This window comes from Sturnira hondurensis, unplaced genomic scaffold (assembly GCF_014824575.4).
Source record: "Sturnira hondurensis isolate 20B ecotype Veracruz unplaced genomic scaffold, ASM1482457v3 Scaffold0017172, whole genome shotgun sequence".
Taxonomy (NCBI): domain Eukaryota; kingdom Metazoa; phylum Chordata; class Mammalia; order Chiroptera; family Phyllostomidae; genus Sturnira; species Sturnira hondurensis.
Genome location: NW_028089803.1, coordinates 216,272 through 238,506, shown reverse-complemented (window position 1 = coordinate 238,506; position 22,235 = coordinate 216,272). Strand labels below are relative to the sequence as shown.

General features: G+C 34.2%; 1 protein-coding gene across 1 annotated transcript in view; it reads right to left on the bottom strand.

Moving 5' to 3' along the window:
- LOC119001767 (kynureninase-like) overlaps positions 1 to 22,235 on the bottom strand; it is a 97,072-nt gene that overhangs the window by 10,536 nt on the left and 64,301 nt on the right. Inside the window, 4 exon segments of the mRNA XM_037067272.1 lie at positions 2,628 to 2,713; positions 4,542 to 4,594; positions 21,101 to 21,195; positions 21,969 to 22,067. Of these exon segments, the coding sequence (XP_036923167.1) occupies positions 2,628 to 2,713; positions 4,542 to 4,594; positions 21,101 to 21,195; positions 21,969 to 22,067 (333 nt within the window).

Sequence of the window (22,235 nt, the reverse complement as noted above, 5' to 3'; positions counted from 1 at the left end):
TATTGATGTTTCTCTCCCTGTGTTTCTCCTTCCCTTCCCCTCTCTCTAAAAATAAATAAATAAAATCTTTTTTTAAAAAGAGAGCAATACTTAGGTGATAAGAAGCTCTAGGGAAGTGTATAACCTTCTTCTGGTAGCTCTTAAGTCCTTTTGCTAGGTTTAAGTTAAAATTAAAGAAAAAGAGAAATCAGTCTTCCTATTTCAGCTGATAATACAAACCTTGTCTAGGTAACTAAACTCACTCTGATAGAAAGCTAGTGGAAGAAGATATAAGAATCCGACTCTTCCCATTGCAGAGGGGCTGAATCCTTCCTGGAAGAGCCTGCCCACTGCAGAGGAAATATCCAGTTGGAATGTCTAAAAGAAAATGTCTTAATATGGACGAGTACTTACAAAGATAAGAAAAATAAGAGGAAAAAAAGAGGGAATGACTTTAACTACTAGGTTTTTCCTAATATGCCTTTGTGTCTTGAAGTTTCAAATAATGTAACTCATTCTCCCTAATATAAACTGGCAAAGTAAGCAAAACTTTATTTTAAAATATTTAACATATTTTCTAGATGCATATTATAAAGACAATTCAAATATTAGTATCTAATTTGCTAAGCATATTCTCCCCCAAAATATNTCCTATTTCAGCTGATAATACAAACCTTGTCTAGGTAACTAAACTCACTCTGATAGAAAGCTAGTGGAAGAAGATATAAGAATCCGACTCTTCCCATTGCAGAGGGGCTGAATCCTTCCTGGAAGAGCCTGCCCACTGCAGAGGAAATATCCAGTTGGAATGTCTAAAAGAAAATGTCTTAATATGGACGAGTACTTACAAAGATAAGAAAAATAAGAGGAAAAAAAGAGGGAATGACTTTAACTACTAGGTTTTTCCTAATATGCCTTTGCGTCTTGAAGTTTCAAATAATGTAACTCATTCTCCCTAATATAAACTGGCAAAGTAAGCAAAACTTTATTTTAAAATATTTAACGTATTTTCTAGATGCATATTATAAAGACAATTCAAATATTATTATCTAATTTGCTAAGCATATTCTCCCCCAAAATATATCACTGAAAAAATCTTGTTCCTAGTTCTATTTTAACTTAAAAAAAAAAAAGCTAAAAAGTTTGAACAGCACAAGTTCCATCTAGTGGTCAAACTGAGTACTTGCTTTTTAAAAATAGGAATGGAATGAAATGAGTGGCTTATCAAAACCTAGTGGTAGTTGTTTAAAAACAGAGGAACTTGGTACTGCCGCCCAGTGAGCAAAATGAGAAACTACTATAAATGTTGACATTGCTAGAGTTTTAGGTTTAGAAGAAATTTTGTAAATCTTTACCCAGTCACTCCATAAAGAGTTTCCTAAAATATCATAAACTAGATTATTTTAGGAGGTTCTACATTTTTTAAAAGATTTTATTTATTTATTTTTAGAAGGGAAGGAAAGGAGAGAGGGAGAGAAACATCAATGTATGGTTGCCTCTCGTGGGTCCCCTGCTGGGAACTGGCCGGCAACCCAGGCTTGTACCTGGACTGGGAATCGAACCACGATCGTCCGGTTTGCAGGCCTGTGCTTAATCCACTGAGCTACACGGGCCAGGGTGAGGTTCTACATTTTTAAGTAAAAATTTTATTTAAATAGTTATATATTTGAAATCTCTACTGAATATATGCACACTTATATTTTACTGAAGTATGTGTGTAAAATATACATTTTAACATACCTATTAATATTATTATAATATATTATGCAATTATTAAAATACATTTATTTAAATAAATTTAGTCTCACTCTGAAATCAATTAATATCCAAAATTACCTGGAATATATAGATGAAGATACCTATAAACATCTACATATATAGAAATAGGCAGATATTTATGCATATCTAGGAAAATAAATTAATTCCTTGGAAATTATTATTTAGGGTAAGAGGAACTTTATTGAAGTAAATAAATATGAATGAATTTAAATAAAAATATTCAGCCAGTAAAAGCAGAAATTATATATGGATATAATGGCACAGAAGCCCCAATTTAAAAACAATTACTGGACCTCATGAAACAATATTGCCCAATCTTGGTTTTACTCTGACTTTTCATACATGTTTTTTTTTTATTTTCCCTCCTTAAAGATGGCCCTCCTATAGTTTCTTCACACGGTGCTTTGTCAGTTTGTTGGTTCACAGAACTAGAAGATGCAGGCTCCCTAGGCATCACAGCATCGTCTGTCACACAGTGCTTTCTTAATGAATGAATATTGAAAGATTGCATTAATTGAGAATCAACTATTGAATTTATTTTGTACATAGAGACCAATAGAAGATTAAATAGCTCATTCAAGTTCACACAAAAGTGAAATTAAAAATATCTCTCCCCTGGTTTGTTCTATTTAACATTTATTAAGTGCCCGGCATTCTGCTAGGGACTGGATATCTACACAAAAGGTAACAATTCACACACAGTCACTGTCCCAAAGGAAGAAACCACCCTTGGCACAGAGTTTGTGTACAGTGTTTGTGCACAGTGCACACTTATAATCTTGCTGATTATCGGTGAAAGTACTACAACATGCCACAGTCAGGTAACAAAAAGGTAAAGATGCGGGAAGATGGAAGTGAAAATCACTTACCTCTAAACTCGCCTGTAAGGGACAGATCAGCAATATAGGAGGATTTGAAATTCTGAATCCATGGGCCCCAGGGATTAACTGCAACTCTGAAAAATTAATATCATGTCATTTTTATAGAATTTACCTTTAAAATGTTCATCATTTTCTTCAATAACAGTAAAGTGATAGAGAGAAAAATAATAAGATTAAAATGTTTTTATCCCTATGACTTCTGTGATATTTAAGAGAAAACCCATGGACCTAAAAACTGGCACATTTCCCCATTCACTGGCAATGATTGTCTTCCCCGCCCTCACGTTTTTGCCAACCTGTCAAAAACTAGGGTCCTTAGACATAAGATAAAAGTGGCCTCTTTTAGAAGGTTCTCTGGACCCTGACCTCTGCTATTCCTAAAGCCATATTCCTTGTCCTATTCCATGCTTTGCTTTCTGTATGAAACCATGTCAATGAGAGAAAAATATCAGGATTCAAATGGCTTGTAATTGTAATGTTGCCCAAAGGCAGACATATGAATGAAATGACCTCTGAAGTTGACTGTCTGCTCTAGGTCAAATGGCTTCTCTTAGGAAAAAAAATAAAAGAGGTCTAAAAAACAATCTGTCCAAGTGCGATATAGTAAAAAGGTAAATGTCAGATAGTATACTAATTAGAATGAATTAGATTGAATAGTAGAAAGTTAAAGCCGATAGAGTTAAGATTGCTGACTAGAGTCCCAATTAAAACTAAAACTGCCTGAAAGAAATTTAAAATATTCTGTATCTTTAGAGATTCACGTAATCCAGATTAGGCAAAGTATGTCCTGTGGGCCAAATGTGACCCTCCATTTGTTTCTATAAATAAAGTTTTATTGGAATAGAGCCACACTCACTCATTTACATATGACTATGATGACATTAGCACTACAATGGCAGAGCTGAGTATTTGCCACAGCGACAGTTAGGCCCAAAAAGCTTAAAATATTTCCTCTCCAGCCCTTCACAGAAAAACTGTCCAGTTCCCTCATTTACAGATAAGAAACCAAGCACAAAGAATTTAAGTAGCTGGAATAACAACATAGCTAATTATTTCAGGAGGCAAGATAAAAAAGACATCTCCTGATTTGACTAGAAGAGCCCATATTGATCCTTTGCATCTAGATTTCTGCAAATGTGAGTTGGGTTAAAATACTATCTCAGGGTTGAAAGCAATTGGAACAACCAAGTTTGTTTAAGTTAAACTCTCACAACATTTGCGAAGATTTTGTATCCTGCACGATTGAAAACAGTTACTGAAGAGAAAAAGCAGGGCCATTTGGGAGCCCACTGTGCCTGGTACACCTTCATTTCTACCTACTGAGGTTTAACTGCTACTGTTCAGCAAGTAGCAAAAGTTACAAAAGGAGGAAAAAATGGGAGGAGAGGAGATAAAAAGGAACATTTCTTCAACAAAACTGCCGTTTGCTGTTCCAAATGTCCTTACTCTCCAACCAGATCCTGAAAGAGATGATATTCACATGTAACATGTAAGAAGAATAAGAAGAAAAAAACAGGATGATGTAACTTGTGTAGCACCACAGAAGTATTAAGCAGCGAAGTGGGATTGACACCCAGTCTCTCTGGGCCTGACTTCAAGCCCAAAATTCCTTCTTGTCCTCACTGCCTCATGCTTTAGATACTCCATATTGATGAGACCTGAGCCCTTTATGTTAGATTTTATTTCCTCTGATCTCCCTACAAAGGGATAGACTCAAAATCATGTTAAAAGCTACAAACACTTAGCCTTACACTGGAAATGTCATTTCTTATTTTAAAAATTCTCAGTGGCATTTTAGAAGTGCCCTCTCCGAGTGGCATGTATATTACATATCACACAAAGGCAGATGAAAATTAAGATAAAGTTAAAATAAAATTACAAAGTAAAATGGAGTACACTTACTGTTATCCATTTTAAATCTAGTGCTGAGTTCATGGCCAAACCATCCCACTAACCTAAAATATAAATAGCATCACTAGATATTTTGACCTACAAAAATAAGCACAGTTAGCACAATAATCCAGGACCTGCATATTAAAACAACTTGTGATATGAGTCATCAAATACTTAAGTATATAAATTCTATATGACATCCTAAAACAATGAATGCTTATAACCTTATCAAGAATAAGGATAAAATCAATTTATTCCTATTAATATTTACATTGTTTTTGCAAAGAGCTATTAGATAGTGACCTTTTTATTTAAAATAAAATGAAAAACAAACATGGTGAGTTTTTTCTACTTTAAAAAAAAGATAAAGCTCAAAAAGGAAAAGCAATTAAAACAATATTTTTTACAATAAAAACCCTAAAGAGAAATGGTGTAAAAAACTTCTATGTAATAGTTGAAAAATTTTAATAATATTCTAAAGAAATTGATTGCCTCCATATTTTAAATAAAAATGTTAATTGGCCAGACATAAAATACAAGATACATAGGAAAATCATATACATGTATGTGTGTGCATGCATTTTAGATGAAAAATTATAAAATAGACTAAAACACAAAATTAAAGAAACAGTAATAGAATAAATCTGATAATCAAGTTCACCTAAATATTTTTTACTTTTAAAAGACTATAAGCCAAGTGAATAAATAAACAAAACAATAGAAACTTAATAAAATCATACTTTATAAGACAGAAAATTAATAAGTAGAATTGCAGGAATAAGACTGATATAGCTTGACAATAGGAGAGTTAAAAATAAGTCTACAGATATCAGAAAATAATTAAAAAACAAAAATAAAACACAAAAAAGAGAGAAGAATTTGGAAAGAATGCAAAGCAGTCAGGAAACTACCTGGAAAACATCAAAGAAGATAGAGTAAAGAAAAAGAAATAAACAAAAAGGAAAATAACAGGGAAAGATTTAAAATAGTTTAGGGAGAACATTATAAACAGAATTATCAGACAAGAAAGTTCTATAATAAATGAGCTCTCAAAGATAAAAAGCAAAAGAAAAACTTTTGAAAAAGTTGTAATTCAGGACAATTTTGGTTAAATAAAAACTGATTTGAATCAACATATTGAAAAAATGCAATGTTGTCTCGGAAAGATTTGGGAGAATTAACCCAGTGTCATTAATTGTATTTATAGCTGATTAGAGTTATTGGATTTTACAAATGAAGAAAAAATTGTAGTTCCAAGCAAAAAAAAAGTGATAACAGAACCAAGGAAAAACATCAGGTTGGCTTCAAATTTATCTAATACAACCATAATGACAGAGGATACTGTAGAAACACTTCTTATAGTATCCAAAGAAAGAGAAGGAAAACATAATTATAAATATTATGTTTGGGTAAGCCAAACTGTATACAGGTTACTGGTGTTAATCAAACAAGAGTTCAGCTAGTATTTTTCCCATGACCTCTTCTTGAAAATCTACTTGAGGGTTAACTTAAGTCAGCCAAGAGAAAAATGGGAAATCATGACAAAAAGATATGTGGTGACTAATGAATGCATTTAATTATTAAACTAGGATTAAACAAATGTGAGGACAGAACATAAAAAAAGGAAATGTTATATGACAATGTAAAACTAGGCAACTAGTAAAGTAGAGGGATGTGAAGTATTTCATTGGCAATCTATAATTCACTGGTAAAGGAATAGAAATACACTCAGATCAAGAAATACAAAGTAAACTCTAAGAAAGTAAAAAATTGATGAAATATAGATTAATGAGAGAATAGATAGGAGAAAGAGAAAACCTGCTAAATCTATTATTGTTTATGGAATGAAACTAATAGAAAAAAATAAAAGTTTAAATTGAAAAGGACATATTTTACAAATACAGAAAAATAGTCTCAGCAATTTTGAGAAAGAAAAACAAAATAGGAGGGATCACAATACCTGATATCAAACTGTATTACAAGGCCACTGTAATCAAAACAGCCTGGTACTGGCATAAGAACAGACACATAGACCAATGGAACAGAATAGAGAGCCCAGAAAGAGACCCATCTCTCTATGGTAAATTATTGTTTGACAAAGCAGGCAGGGGCATAAAATGAAGTAAAAATAGAGTCTTTGATATATGATGTTGGGAAATCTGGACAGCAACATGCAATAAAATAAATAAATAAAACTGGACCACCAATTTACACCAAACACAAGAATAAACTCAAAATGAATAAAAGACTTAAATATAAGTTGTGACAACTTAAAAGTCCTGGAGAAGAACATAGGCAGAACAATTTCAGATATTCCACACAGCAATATTTTCACCAATGTGTCCCCTAGAGTAAGGGACATAAAGGAAGGGATAAACTGATGGAACTACACCAAATACAAACAACAACAACAACAAAAAGAAGTCAACGATGCCAAGGAAAATATCAGCAAAAGGAAAAGGCAACCAACCATATGGAAAAATGTATTTGCCAATGATATCTTAGACAAGGGTGTGATGTCCAAAATTATAAAGAACTCACACAACTCCACTCCAGGAAGACAAACAACCCAGTTAAAAAATAGGCAAAGAACTGAACAGACACTTCTCCAAGGAGGACATACAGAGGGCCTAGAGACATACAAAAGGATGCTCAGCATCAGTAGCCATCAGAGAGATGCAAATCAAAATCACAATGAGATATCACTTCACAGCAGTCAGAAAGACCATCATAAATCAAGAAACAACAAGAACTGGCAAGGTTGTGCAAAAAAAAAGGAACCCTAGTACATTGTTGGTGGGGATGAAGACTGGTGCAGCCACTGTGGAAAACAGTGTGGAATTTCCTCAAAAACCTAAAAATGAAGCTGCCCTTTGATCTGGCAATTCCACTGCTAGGATTATACCCTAAGAATCCTGAAACGCTAATTCAAAAGAACCTCTGTCCACCAATATTCATAGCAGCACTACTTATAACAGCCAAGTGCTGGAAACAGCCTGAGCCCATCAGTAAGTGAGTGGTCAAAAAACTGTGGTATATTTATGCAATGGAATAATACTCAGTGGTCAAAAAACTGTGGTATGTTTACACAATGGAATACTACTCAGCAGAATACTACTACTATTCTTAATGTTTGGAAAACATTAAGAATTAATTTAAAAGATAGTTATAACAAAATACCTGAAATTTTCTGGTAGTGATTTATAACATACACTCAAAAAATTCTGAATTTATATTGTATAGAAAAAAAGAACTTAATTATTGTATTAAAATAGCCTAATTTTTTCTAAAATACTTATTTTCATGTTGAAGGATGTATCTATTAAAAACAATTTGAATTATGGTTACATACATTCCAGTCAAAACAATCATTAACCATGAAGTTTACATAATAGTAATTAACTTACTACTTTACCTATAAAGATGTCACTTTTCATTTTCAAAACCTTGGGGCAAGCTTTATTTAAAAATTAACTTGCCAAAATTTTAACAGAGTAAACTCTGAGTGCAAAGTATATTCTAGAATTATTTGATGTTTGAACCAAGAGCTAAATGATGTAATTTGAATTGTCTGTGGGAAAAAGTAGGGGAGATAGGATATCTCAAAATGGAGAAAATAGAAAAGGCATTTCCTCAGTTCTGGCAAAAACATTTATTTGGAATTACTTGAAATTCTACACAGGCCACTGGGTTTATGTCAAAGACCTCAACAACGAATTTCACATTGTTTGAGGTTGACATTCTACCTAAACCATGCTATTTGTTACTAGGTAAAATGTAAATTGCCAATTCTATATGATGTATTCCTGTTCATCCAAAAAGTCTTGCTTTAAAGGGAATTGTTTTGGATGGTTTTATTTATATGCTCCAAAATCAATTATTATTATATTTCAATAATCCTGCATGTCACCAACCTTCTTCCCCATAAACAATTAAAAAATAACAAAGCAGAAAGAGAAAAAATCTACCTAGGAAATAAGAAGGAATATTGTTCATACAAGTAAATAAACAAATATCTCAGCTTACATTTAGCATATATATATATTTGTGCCTCCAAGAGAGGCAGTTACTGTTTGCTCTTTCTTCGGTCACTAGCATTTGAACACTGATCAGATTTTCAGCTGTATACACGGACACTGTGAATGACCACCAAATGCCAATTCATTGTTTGGCTCACTGAGCAGTTTGCATGATGTGCCTCCCTGGTCTGCCTTACATTTCCAACACATATAGACTATGAGGGCTAATCCCCCCTTACCTCCCTTTCCCACTCTTATTTTTCTTTTTGTGCTATATTGTTTTATCCTAAATGGGTTCTGCTAATTTTTAGAGTTAAGTTCACTAAATTTCTAGATGTGTGCTTAATATTCAACTTTAGAATTGTTGTTAAATAATTTTTACAGAATAAAGTATTAAACCTGATTAGAAAATGGATGGTCTAGTTTAGATTGTGCTCCTGTTACTATGCTATTTTGGTCACACATTAATTCCCAGTATTCCCTCACCTGAAAAATTTAGGGACATTTATTTAGGGACAACTATTAATATAGGGACAACTATTAATATAATATTGCTTGGGAAAATATTTGGGATAGTAAAATCTTTGAAGGTATTAATTAAGAATTTTTTTCATCATTTACAGATGGTTTCCTACCACTCCTTCTCCAGAGGGAACCAATAAATTTCATTGTTTCAGGGTCATTTGTTAAGTGGAGAGCACTGCAGACAGTACCAAAACACCTTTTAGCTTTGAGTTCTAAATTGGGCTTTTAAAATTTAGAGCAGAGACAGTCATCTTTAAAAGTCAAAGTTTCTGGTTTGCAATAGACAAATGTTTTGGAATTCTAACTGTCTCAGGTCTCATATGGCTCAGCATAGATTTTATGTTGTAAACAGCAAAAAAGAAAAGAGAATAGAAGAGACAATGAATATAGCCCATGAATAAACTCAGGTTTTCTAATGCTAAGGAAAGAATAGCTTTAAAATTGGAAGAGAAAGATTGTATTCACCTTATTACTACTGAGCCAAGCTGCACACCTTCCCCCAGGTAAGTTCTCAGAAATGGGAAGTGAGAGGTTGAGGGGTTGGTAAGAAATTCGGATATCTTGAGGAGGACCTAATGATAAAAATTGCTTGAGTCATATTCCCTCGCCATCTGAGGCATTCCAAAGGGTTTGTATATAATCTCTTTATGCTAATCTGGTGCCATATGGTGCCATATGAAATGCAAAAATGTTAGAAGAATAGACCTGAGATAGTACCTCCATTTACAACCTAGACTCATACTTTCTCAAGAGACCTGAGAGAGTATCTGAGATTCCTGTGCCCTCAGATAAGGGAGTAGAAGTGACTGAAAAACTCATCATCTTCATTGGAGCTGGAGGGCTGGCATGAAGGGCAAGGGGTCATGGTAATTCCACAAATGTCTTGGACCATGCAGCAGTAGAGAGAAGATGACCGCAAACATGCCAGATACATTGTAATGGATTCCAGGAGGTGGCTATATGAGCCAGAGGCCTCTCCCTTATCTATGTCTGCATGCTCTGTATATCATCCATCCCTACCACCTTAGATGTCTTCCTAAGGGCAAAGGACAAGAAGCAAGCTCTCCACTGACAGAGCTTAGACTATGAATTGACTGAGAAAAATCAGAAACATTACTCAACTTACCTAGAAGTTACAAGATGGTATTCCCTGTATCAAATAAGTTGATAAATAACTATGAAGAAAATAAAAGTATTTGCCCACCTAAGTTTATGATCTGATTACATATACATACATAGAGCTTAAAAATTATCAAATTTTTGACAAAAAGGCAACATTTTTTCATTTTTTAATGGAATCACTTTAAAAATTGAGAGGCTATTTCAATGCCTTTTTATTTAGCAACTTTCTTTTTCATTTTTGTGTATTTACTAATGCACTGGAATCAATAATAAAATTCAAAGTATATTTGCCAAAGTTCTGAAATAAGATATTTTTGTATTAAATATCAGAATCTGGCTTACTTAATTTGAACACGTAAGTGAGCTACATCGATGAGTTAAATTGAATGGGAAAAGAAAACCACCATACCAAATATTAGTTTATTTGAGGTTTATTATGATGTGTATTAATTCAAAGCCCATTCTTTCAGAAGGCAGGGAACTGTGCTGGGTACTAAGGAAAACTCAGTCTCACCCTTTCTATTGGGGCTCAGATTGTGTTTGCATGAAAAGGAGAAAGTAGGAAAGGGGTTCCACCCTGAATGAACGTGATCCATTTACCATCATTTGAAACAGAGAAATTGATTATACTTTCATTTTACGTCTTTTGAAAGAGAAGGAAAAAAACCCTAAAGTTTGTTAAAGAGAATTATGTATTTTTGTATTTACATATAAAAAGGGTCCCTGCCCACAAGGTGTGGCTGGGGGTAAGAATTAATTAAACAGATATCAACCCAACAAAAGGGTGGGCAGATACCCCTCCCAATCCCTGCTTCCTAGTGTTCATGCCTTTGAGTGACCCTTTTCCTCTTAATTATAGTGGGACCTATGACTCTTTAACAAGAAGCAAAGATTCAGGGCACATAGTGAAATGGAAAGAATCCAGAGGGAAAATGGACTCAGACCTACGTGTCTGATATTAAGCAGAGCTGAGGAAGACAGAGTTGCTGACAAGTCCTATCAGAAGTGAGACACTGAATGGATTTAAATCCTGAAAGAAATGAAAACAAAGACTCGGGAAGATAAGTGTCAGTTTCATCATCAGGAATATTGAATTTATTCAAAAAAGGAAAGTAGGGTAAGAGAAACAGAAGAAAATAAAAAAAAACATGTCTATAAAAAAACAGATTTTATAGACATGTTTTAGACCATAATTCCCTAACAACTAGTAGTAAATGGGGTCAAATTACTCCAGAGCAGGAGAATAATACAATTTCCTATTTAACATACCATAGAAGTCTAGCATCTAGATGTGACAGTGATGTCCAGTGATTAAACAATTACTTGAAGACAATATTCATCAAAATAACTAAACAAATGATAAATACAAACTGTCTTATAGTTTTCTGCCAAGAAGCCATTTAAAAAATGGGGAAATATCTCCTGTGTACTTCACAGTCAGTACTGGTTAATTATTTCAGACTGTCACTGATTTTTTATATGATGCTTTCTTCCTTTTTGCATCTATATTCTGATACTAAGTATTAATAATTACCATGTTCTTTTAATCACTAGTACTATCTGTCTTCAATCTAAACAAAATTCTAAATGTCATTCCTCTGGATATAACTGTATCTTTTAAAAATAAATTGTTCTACACTTTGACTTGATAAAAAGAAATTTAAACATTTAATTGGGCATTATAACAAATGAATGATATTTTTATCTAATTTATTTTATCTATAATCCTTTTGAAGTAAAAATTTTCTTTAGATCACTTCTTTAATATCTAACATCTTTCAGGTTATTTGAATATTTTCATGAAAAACAATATCAACTATATATTTTAATACAAAAACCCATCATAATATAACTCTTTGCATATCTAGATTAAAATTTTGGAGAATATTGTTCATTTAAATAAAGTAAGAATATAAAAATCTATTTACTGAAAGAATACATTAGATAATTCTTTCTGCCTTATTGTCTTTCAAATAATAGAAAGTGAATGCAAGCCCAGGAGATTTGACTCTTCAGTTACCAAAGGTCTTGTAAAAATGGTCAAACAAGTTTAACATAGGGAAGTGTATGTTTTTTCTCATCAAGTTCTTGTAGTTGTTTCAATAATTCTGAGAGCAACAAAAACAAGTGTTAATTGAATTTTGTTATAAGTCAGACACTGTTCTAAGCAGTCACTTAATCTTGAAATACTCCTATAAAGTAGATACTATTATTACCCTCATTATACAGATAGGAAAATTGAGGTTTCGAGATGCTTGACAAATAGCTAAAGATAGCATAATTATTAGTAGATCAAGCCCAAAGGTAGAATGCTGAAGTATATTCATGATCAAAACCAAAATCACCAGTGGTAGAATATTTAAAAACAAATCTAAAATTCTATACAGCAATATTCTCCAAATTAGTTAAACGTAGCACTTAGGCTTCTGAACTGGCAGCATGCCAAGCTGGATGACAGCCATGTGCTTTATATAGGCAATGCTTTTTTTTCCACCTTAACATTGATTCTTTTGACTTTCTCTGTTCTCTTATAATTTCTATAGTCAGTTTCTCTTCTTCAAAATGCACTAAACTAGGCTCTAATTTAGGGAACTTAGGTAAGCACATCACTCATATTTATTATATGAGGTCTTTAATGATGGATTGAGAGCTGCTTAAAGTCAAATAAGGAAATGATTATTTCAGAAATTATTCATTCACACTCAAAATACATCAAAAAGAACCTAGGGAAAAGTTAAATTTATTTTAAGATTTCCACCACTTGGAACACAGGACAGGTTAAAATCAAAATATAATAGAAATATAGTCTAAATGAAATCTTGGCATGAATCTTAAGAAACAAATATTCTGAAGTTAATACAGCAAAATTAAAAACCATTAAATTAGTTTATAAGTAGCTATTATCACAAGTTAATAAGTCATTCCTACGAAGTGAATATGAACAATAACAATTAAGATGCAACCTTATAGTACATAAACTAGAAATTTGAATCCTTTGACATCAAAAATTAAGAATCAAGCAGGGAGTTAGATTACTTAGAATGAAAATATTAACATAATTTGGAGAAAAGATCTTGGAAGAAATTCAATAAATAATAAAAAGGAAAAATTTTAATATGCTTAGTGTTCTTTGAACATTATACATTTCCTAAAAGAAATTTCAAATAAATATTATCCAATGGAAAGCATCACTTATTATAATAGCATCTTCAGGCATGATATTCAGATTCAGTAAGAGAAAATCACCAGGGACCCACTGAATGTGATTTTGCAAGCTAAGAATTATGAAATGAGTTATCCAAACTCTCCTCGATCTCTTTAATAAGCCTTTAGTGGCAGCATCTTCAGTATAAATCCCTAAATATTTCATGCACTGAATTAATTTAACTTATTCTGCAAACCCCTTACCTCTTCTCACTCTGTACTTCAGCAAAACAAAACAAAATAACTTATCCCAGTTTTCTTAGCCTGTGTTAAATATGCAAGTAATCACTGGAGCAAAATCAACAAACAAAAAAATGAGATCACAGTTTTTTCTAAGAAGGTACAATTGCATTAAAGGCTGCTTTTATAATGTCTCTTAATTTAACAATTTATCATTTAACATTTAATAACTTAAGTCTATGCTTAGAGATGTGAACCTGACTGAGATGGTTTTATTTTCCCTTTTCTTTTCCTCTTCTTTGTTCTTTTCACTTCTCCTCCCTTCCCCCCTCTCTCTCTTTCTCTTTCTTTCTCTGAAGGCCACAACTTAACAATAAATGCGACTTAGTTTTACTGTGTTCACGGTTTCAAAAAGTGTGTTCAATCAGACAAACTATTACAACACTGCAAAAACATGGGATGTTTGGGATACCACATAGTTTATTCATAAGCAGAATCTGCAATAGCAACTGTGGATAAGTTGGAATCTCTCATCTTCCACCCAATGTCCACTATAACCTAACCTCAAGTAAAAGTGTATTACCTAAAACCTTCTTCAAATAGTCACATTTCACAAGATCAAAAGTAACACAAAGGTTGTTTTATTCAGAAAGTAATGAGGCATTTATTCATTCATGTAGCTTTGATATATTCTTAATTTTCATAACAAAATTTTGTTATAAATGACAAATTTGTCTGCACTCACTGTGCTTTATTGCATCCACCTCTCGAATAAAGGGGAAGGGAAAGAGGGTCACCAAAGCCGCTGAATAGTCAATGACACACAGGTTTAGATCAAATTGGTTTTAGGTTCTGAACTATCCCTACCATCAATGCTTCTTATTCCAGTGTTTCATTTTCATCATTTGAGAAACAGAGAGTTTAAAGTCTAGGAGGGAAGTTTAGAGATCACTCAGGCCTAACCATTTATTTTTTCCTATGGTGAGGCAAAAAGACCTATATTTGTAATCTTGTTCCACTGGAACAGTCAATGGTTCATCTTTATCTTTAAGATAAAAATGGAAATCCTTCCCTGGGATGCAAAGACTTCAATGCCCTGGCCCCAGACGTGGCTGCATGTAAAACCACTCTGCCTGGAACAGCCCATCACTCCCTATCCTCCCTCAGTCTGACACAGAGTCAGGAGGACTTCTCCAGTCAGCTCTAATGCTACTTCTTCAGCAAACACTTCTTTAACCTCTCTCTCTCTTTCACTCTTTATACTGAATACTAAATTGTAGGACCTAGGGTTTCATTAATGCCTGTGTCCCCTGTTGGGAACTGCTCTACCTGGTTTCAGGAATTGCAACCATTTAAGGCTGAGTGTGTGACCTCCGGAATGCGAGCCACCGAGGAGACAAGGCTTGTCTCTGGCAGCAGATGCTGCCCCTGCTTCAACTCCCTGCCCCCAAACCATGATCAGAAGTCAGTGATGGGTAAGACCCCCTGGGGGGTCAACCTAAGCCAGACTCAGTCACCTGGGAGGCCATCGTGGCAGGACTGGGGAGGGCTATGACAAGGAGGGAGTCATAGGCCCTCACCGCCCTCCCCCAGGTACTCTAACATAGCACAGTCCCCATGTCCTCTGGGAGAAGTGCTTCCTGGCTCTAATCCACTTAAGCCTGAAGACCTGTGACAGGAAAACGGTGTAACATTTTACCAGCTAGCACAGGGCCTGGGGTAATCTGGCAAGATAAAGAATTCTTAACAAACCAGTGAGATCTGCTCTGCTAAGAATGCTTTTAGTTAAATGTTTTTATTTTTCCATAGTTTCATAGCCTTTTAGTTGATAGACCTTGACTTAAGGACAAGCCCTAATGACTTTTTGTATGCTATCTGCTGCTTACTGTCTATCAATGATTAATAAGCTTGTACCTGAATGCTTGCACGCAAAAAAAAAAACAAAACCAAAACAAAACAAAAGAATAAAAGCCTGTCTAGGCGAAAGGTACGCGGCACTCTCTCCTAGAGTGAGTGTCCTGCCCTTTTTCTCCGCAGGATTCGATGGTCCGTGTGAATTTGTCTTGATCATCCATAACAATGCGGGCACTGCTGGTCAGCGCCTGTGTCAGTCTCCCGTGCTTTGCATACTGCTTGGCTTAGAGTAGATGCTCAAAAATATTTTAAGTTAATAAAAAAAATAACTGTATGACATTTGATTGATGATTTAGCATCTTTTCTCCCAAACATCAAATGAATATTTGATTATCATATCATTCTTGCCCACTTATCCACACTTTTATCTCCGTGCTCTCAATTTCCTCAGAACCCTGTTCTGCTTTCTTCCTCTCATTTGCATTGCCATATTTTAGATAATGAGCAGCTCACTTCTATATGATTGCAAACATCCCTTAACTGGCATTCCTGTTTCTATTCTCATTTAGAGTTCTACAACCAACCCTTTAGAGTAGATCCAAAGTTCTACAACCTCTTGACAGCTCTCTGCTGCTCCCCTGCCTTGAGTTGTGGTCACTTCTTGCCTGCTTCCTGTGATAGTTCCCCAGCAGGTCTTCCAAAGCCCACCTTTATCTTCATACAGACTATTCCCAACAATGCCACCAAAAAGATCATTTTAAAAGCTGCTATATCATATCACTTTTATGGCAAAATGGGCAATGGGTCCCCAGTCTCTATATTGCCTTATAAGAGCCTACACTTCTGGGGCCCTTTCTTTCTTTAATTTCATCTACTAATCCCCAGCTTGCTCAATCTATTTAGCCATGGGGACCTTAATGATGCTCCTGAAACATTCAAAACACACTCCTGCCCTTGGACCCTTGGATAAAATATTTCCTCTTGCCTGAGCACTCTTCCAAAATAACGTCTGGGTTACCTACATCTCCATAATTTCAAGCAGTTATTTATATTAATATGAATTGTTTCTCTTACATATTCTATTACATCTATATTCTACGAATATAGAAGAGTAATCACCTACTTTGGAACAGGAGCAAGAGAAAATGGTACACTGGAAGCTTAGAGCCGTGGAAGGTAACATTAATGACATAGGAGGTGGGCAAGAATATCTGATACAGCTGAGAGGTCAAGAATTCATGGCTAAGAAGTCATCCATGTTAATAACTAAACAAATAACTCCAGTAATCTGCTAAATAGCTAGAACAGATTTCCTGAGAAGTCTAGGTCATATTTCAACCAGAGATTCTGTGAAAACTGTCACTTCAGAATCTCCTGATATTGGCCTATCCCAATGGAAAGAACCTGGAGTCTTGGGAATTCACACACCTTGCTAATGCCACCTATACGTCTGTGTTCTTTCTGTCCTTGTCAAGATGACCTCATGCAGGTACTGGGCAAGGATGTAATGTTTAGTAAACCAGAAAGGATTACGGGGATACCAAACATAGTTTAAATTACAGATGAGTTGTGGATTATGGCATTCTCCAGTATTGTCTGGAGGAGGATGTGGAGTCAAATATACCAAGTGAGCATTGTCCAGAACAAAGGTGCTGTAGATGTTCTCATCATGTAACCTTAATTGTGAAGTTGAGCCAGGCATGGCATATGCTTATCATTTTAATATATTTTTGCTAAAATTTTGATGTTTACCTTTATCTTTTCTTAGGCTTTTATAAATATTGTTTAATGTGCCTTTTTTCAAATTGCCAAATGGTAATAATAAAAAAAAATTACATTTCTGAGTTCTAAAATTTGCCCTAGCCACACACTGAAGTTAGCCAGCCTCTTTGGCTGGTGCTTTTTAACCTGCAAATTACTTACTATAATAAAGAAGATGACTCAAGCTCTTAATAAAGTTTTAAAAATGCCACCCACTTAAAGCCTTCAATGAAACACCTCTAGATGTTATGCAAAAGTGTTGGCATGATTTGAAATTCTAGCATTGTCATCAAAATTATCATTAGGCATCATTGTTGGTCACTCAGAATGTGGGATTCTTATGGGATTAAAAAACCCCAGGAGAAAAGGGCATCTCAGCAGATTGAATACATGGGAGCATTGGGAAGTATGTTGCACCATCACAGGAAGTGAGGAAGAGCAGCCTAGTGGAACGCATGATGTCACTGGACAGGCATAAAATGGTAGGATGAACCTTAACAGATCATATGATCCACTCCTGCATTCATGGCAGAGTTTCTCTGAACATTGTGGGGAGGGGATGGTGGGATCCTGGATTGCAGTCTATGGGTACTTAGAGAAGATGTTCCATGGGCTTGACTTATTTTTGAAGTCACTAAAATGAAAAGGTTAAGTAGTGATCAAAAGTGCACTAGAAAAATAACATTTATACAGTTAAAAATAAAAATGTAAAGGTATTTAAGTACTTATTTTAGTGATATATACCTGACTGTCAAATTATTATAATTGAAAATATTTACCTTCACATCCCAGAGCAATAATTACTAACTTTATAGACAATTACAGTCAGCCCTCAAGGAAAAATGTACAACATAGTATTTATTTAAGATCAGTGCTAATTTAATATAATTTGTAGCTACATTAGATACTTAGCATATGACACTGGAATGAGATAAAGTATGATAAACTAGGAAAAGGTCAAATTCTAGTTGAGAATAGCAGTTTGAGTTATGATGCTTAATGCAGTGGATTGACTCTGACCTTTACTCATTCCCTTTATTGGCAAAATGTTCTTGGAAAAAGTCTTAGGGCATCAGTATTGAACCATGGCCAAATGCCTAATTTAAACAAATAAACAAAAAAGGAAGTGAAATATCTTGGTAGAGATCTAATTTACCAGTTGCTAATGAAAATATCATATCAAAGATATTTCAAAATTATTTACCAAATAGTACACTTTTAGAGTGCACATTTTCATATCCTGGGCCCCTCTCTATACCAGATGGGCCGTAATGCTCTTTCCCCATTTTGATGAACACAGGTGTGGTCTGTCTAACCTTGTACCTAGAATCCCTTTCACTTCAATATCTGCTTTCATCTTGCTCTACCTCTTTGCCAGAAGCTTTGATGACAAAATTATTGCACTATAAATATGTAGTCAAATTACACAGAAGAACAAATAATTTAAATGTATATACTTTAAAAATACTTGATAAGGGATGAAAAACTCCAGGAAATGTTATTTGGATATTACTTATCTGAAATAACATAGTTAGCCACTAGATGTCACCCGTCTTTAAGCAACAAAATTTGTAACATCAATATCAGTTACTTTCCCTAGAGGGTATTAGCTGGGGTCATTGAAATTAGCCATACTATCATCACATAAAAGAAGCTTTAACAAACTAACAAACAACAATAAACTAACAAACAACAACCACGTTTTCCTGGAAAGAGGGTTTTGTGAGTCAAGCCTGATTTGAGTCTTGTCAGTCTCCAAGGCCAAATAGTTAAAATTGAACAATAGTTAATAAAGTATAATTTTTTTAAAAAGTTAAAAATATGGCTCTGATACAAATAAAAAAATGAACATGCATAAAGATCTTGTTCAACTTATTAATTAGTAAGGTAAACCAGTAAGATGAAAGGCAGGTAAAAGAGAGAATCAAGGAATGGAAACTTACATAGTCAGTCTCTCAAAGGCCTATGGAAATGAACTTAGTGATAGATACAAAATTGAATAGTGTTCTTTTTTTTTAAATATTTTTTTAATTTAATTCTTGTTCAAGTACAGCTTTCTGTCTTATATTCCCAACCCTGCCCACCCCCTGCCCCATGCTCCCCTCCTCCCTCACATTTCCATCCCTCACCCTTAGTTATTGTCCATGTGGCCTTTATACTTGTTCATGTGAGTCCATCCCCTTTTCCCCTATGATTCTCTCCCCTCTCCCCTCTGGACCGTGCCAGCCTGTTCCCTATTTCAGTGTCTTTGGTCATATTTTGCCTGCTTGTTTGTTTTGTTTAGATCCCTGTTAACGGTGATATCATATGGTATTTGTCTTTCACCGCCTGGCTTGAATAGTGTTCTAATGGTCAGAACTATAACATAGTGTTGGGGTTATATTCTCTCCTCGAGAGAAATGAGCTCTACTAGGCAAAAGTCTGTAAATCAAAAATGTCACTTCACAGAGAGGAGACAAAGTTCTTAGCTTACATTTGTGGATCACATATAATACTCATGGGATGTGCTTAGTGCTTTACATGTATCGCACCATTTTAGTCTCACACAATTGACAGTGAGGCAGATGCTGATACTCTCTTTGCTTAGAGGCTAGAACAGAACACGGAGATACCAAGAAACACTCTTCAAATCATGGACCAGCAAGCAGTCGAGCTGTCCTGTGAATCTGGTCTGCCCAGATGGTCTTTCTCCTACATGCGTGGCAGTCTTACAACAAATGCTTTGCATTCTTTTCAGAGAACTGGGGGCACAGGGAAAAATCTACTGACAATCAGTAGAGGAAAGCATCTACCTGACAAAATACCTGTCTAGAGACAATGATCTATCTAATTTTATTTTGTATTTTTTAATTTATTTCATTATTTTTCAAGTACAGTTTTCTGTCTATTACTCCCAACCCATCCCAACCCCCATGCTCTCCCCTCCCTCCCATCTCCACCCTTCTCAGTTGTTATCCATGTATCCTTTATATTTGTTACTCTAAATCTAAAACTCAGAATCTTTAGGAAATTGTAGAAATGAGTAAATGAACTATAGAAAAATCATCTTAGATTTTTAGGGTTTATGTACACAGAATCCCAGAAATGTGTGGTATGCCAAGCTTTATTACTAATTCAGCTTCAATTCTTATAAAGATTTTACCACTCAGCCAAGGGCTGAGAAGATTCAGAAAATTAATTGAACTTTATTATATTACCTAGTAAGAGTTTAGTCAGTCTCCTTATGACACATACTGGGATACAACTATGAAAGGTTTTTTTTCCAGAATATGATTTCTTTATCCTCATACCAGACAACAGGAAAAGGTACACTGTGAGTTCCCCAGTCATACAAAAATGTGTAAATTTTTTGGTGTATCACATTTGCATTTACACTTGCCCTAAAAAATGAAGTTATATAACTTCATTTTATTAGTTGTTTAGTGTTCAGCTTTTTCGGTTTTCATAGATTATAAAATCTTTCAGGGCATAAGATATTCTCTACAAGACCATCATATTATGTTTCTAGCTTCAGTGGTAGATGTGACTTAAATAACAACACACTACATTTAAGGTTCTATTAGGCACATCTCTGGTTGCCTTTGATTTATTCATCAATGTGAGAAATCAGAACTTTTCTGAAGTCTAATTTTAAAAAAAAGGAATCTCTTTGCATTAAGCCATCTTCTCTATGTGACTACAATAACTCATTTTTGGCATTGGAGTATCCCTTTTGTGATTTATTTTATTCAACCAATTGAATTTATTTCTGATAAGCACATCATTGTTAATACAGTAGTAAAATAATTATAACCAATGCAGATTCATAATAGATAGCATTTAAAGAAGTCACATAAATTTAGCATTTTAATTATTGCAGATTAATTTATTCATCACCAAAGGAGAATTTAAAATGGTACTCACGCTGGTTTAACTGTATGGGTGTGTTTTTCATGGACAAAGGCACCAGCAATACCTCCTGCTCCTGAATTTAAATAGTGGATTGAAAATAAATTAAGCTACATGGGTTCATCTGAATATATGTCAAAGATAAACAATGTAACCAGACTTTTTTTTTGGTATGAAACCAACTATTAACCAGTTCAAAATGTGTGATTATTTAAGCATTCATAATGAAACAGAATTTTGGTTCACTTTAGTCAAAGAAAAGCAAATGAAATATAGAGTTACTAATTGATAGTAAATAGCTATCATATTTTCGCCAAATTTTGCCCTGACTAGTAGATAATAGTTCCACTGAAGTCAATCTAATTTCAAAATTAATTAACTTTATTTATTTTGTCACAAAATATTTAAATAATAATAAAACTATCATGTTTTAAAATTGCCTAAGTTAAAATAAATTGGTTTTATTCCTATGCTCCCTGTTAATTAAATTGTCTTCAAATGTCACTATCAACTCAGTTCTGTGATAATTATCTTATACATGTAGAGATTTCACAACATACCAAAAAAAAATCCTAACTAAAAAACTTAATTAACTTAAGATAACTTTTAAGTGTAGAGGTGCTGTTTTTTTCATAACCTCCTGACTTTTTATAGCAGCCAGAGAACTGAAGGAATAAGTACCCAGTAGTGGATGGAAACACCAAATTTAACTATTATACTATTCTGTTGTGTGACTATAATTAACTAAAATCAGGAAATACACTAATAAAAGAAATGAGCAAATGTAATTCCAGTAGTTAAAATTGGTCACCTCTATGGTTTTTAAATTTAGGTTAATGTTAATGTGGAATAAAAGGATATACAGATGTTAACTACTTTGTACCTTATAGGAGCACCAGCAGGCAAAATCGACTCCCCAGTCATGTAAGTGGAGTTCAACATTTCCAACTGCATGTGCTAGATCAAAGCCAACAAAACAACCCTGGGGGGAAACATAATAACATGTTTTAAAATTGCTTAATGATTAGAAATAATAAGTACAAATATCTTTAAAAGAATCTTCAACAAACTGCCATAATATTCAATAAAAATGCGGATCACCCTTTGGTTCTGTGGTTTACTAAGTGAGAACCACAAAACTCTGGGCATT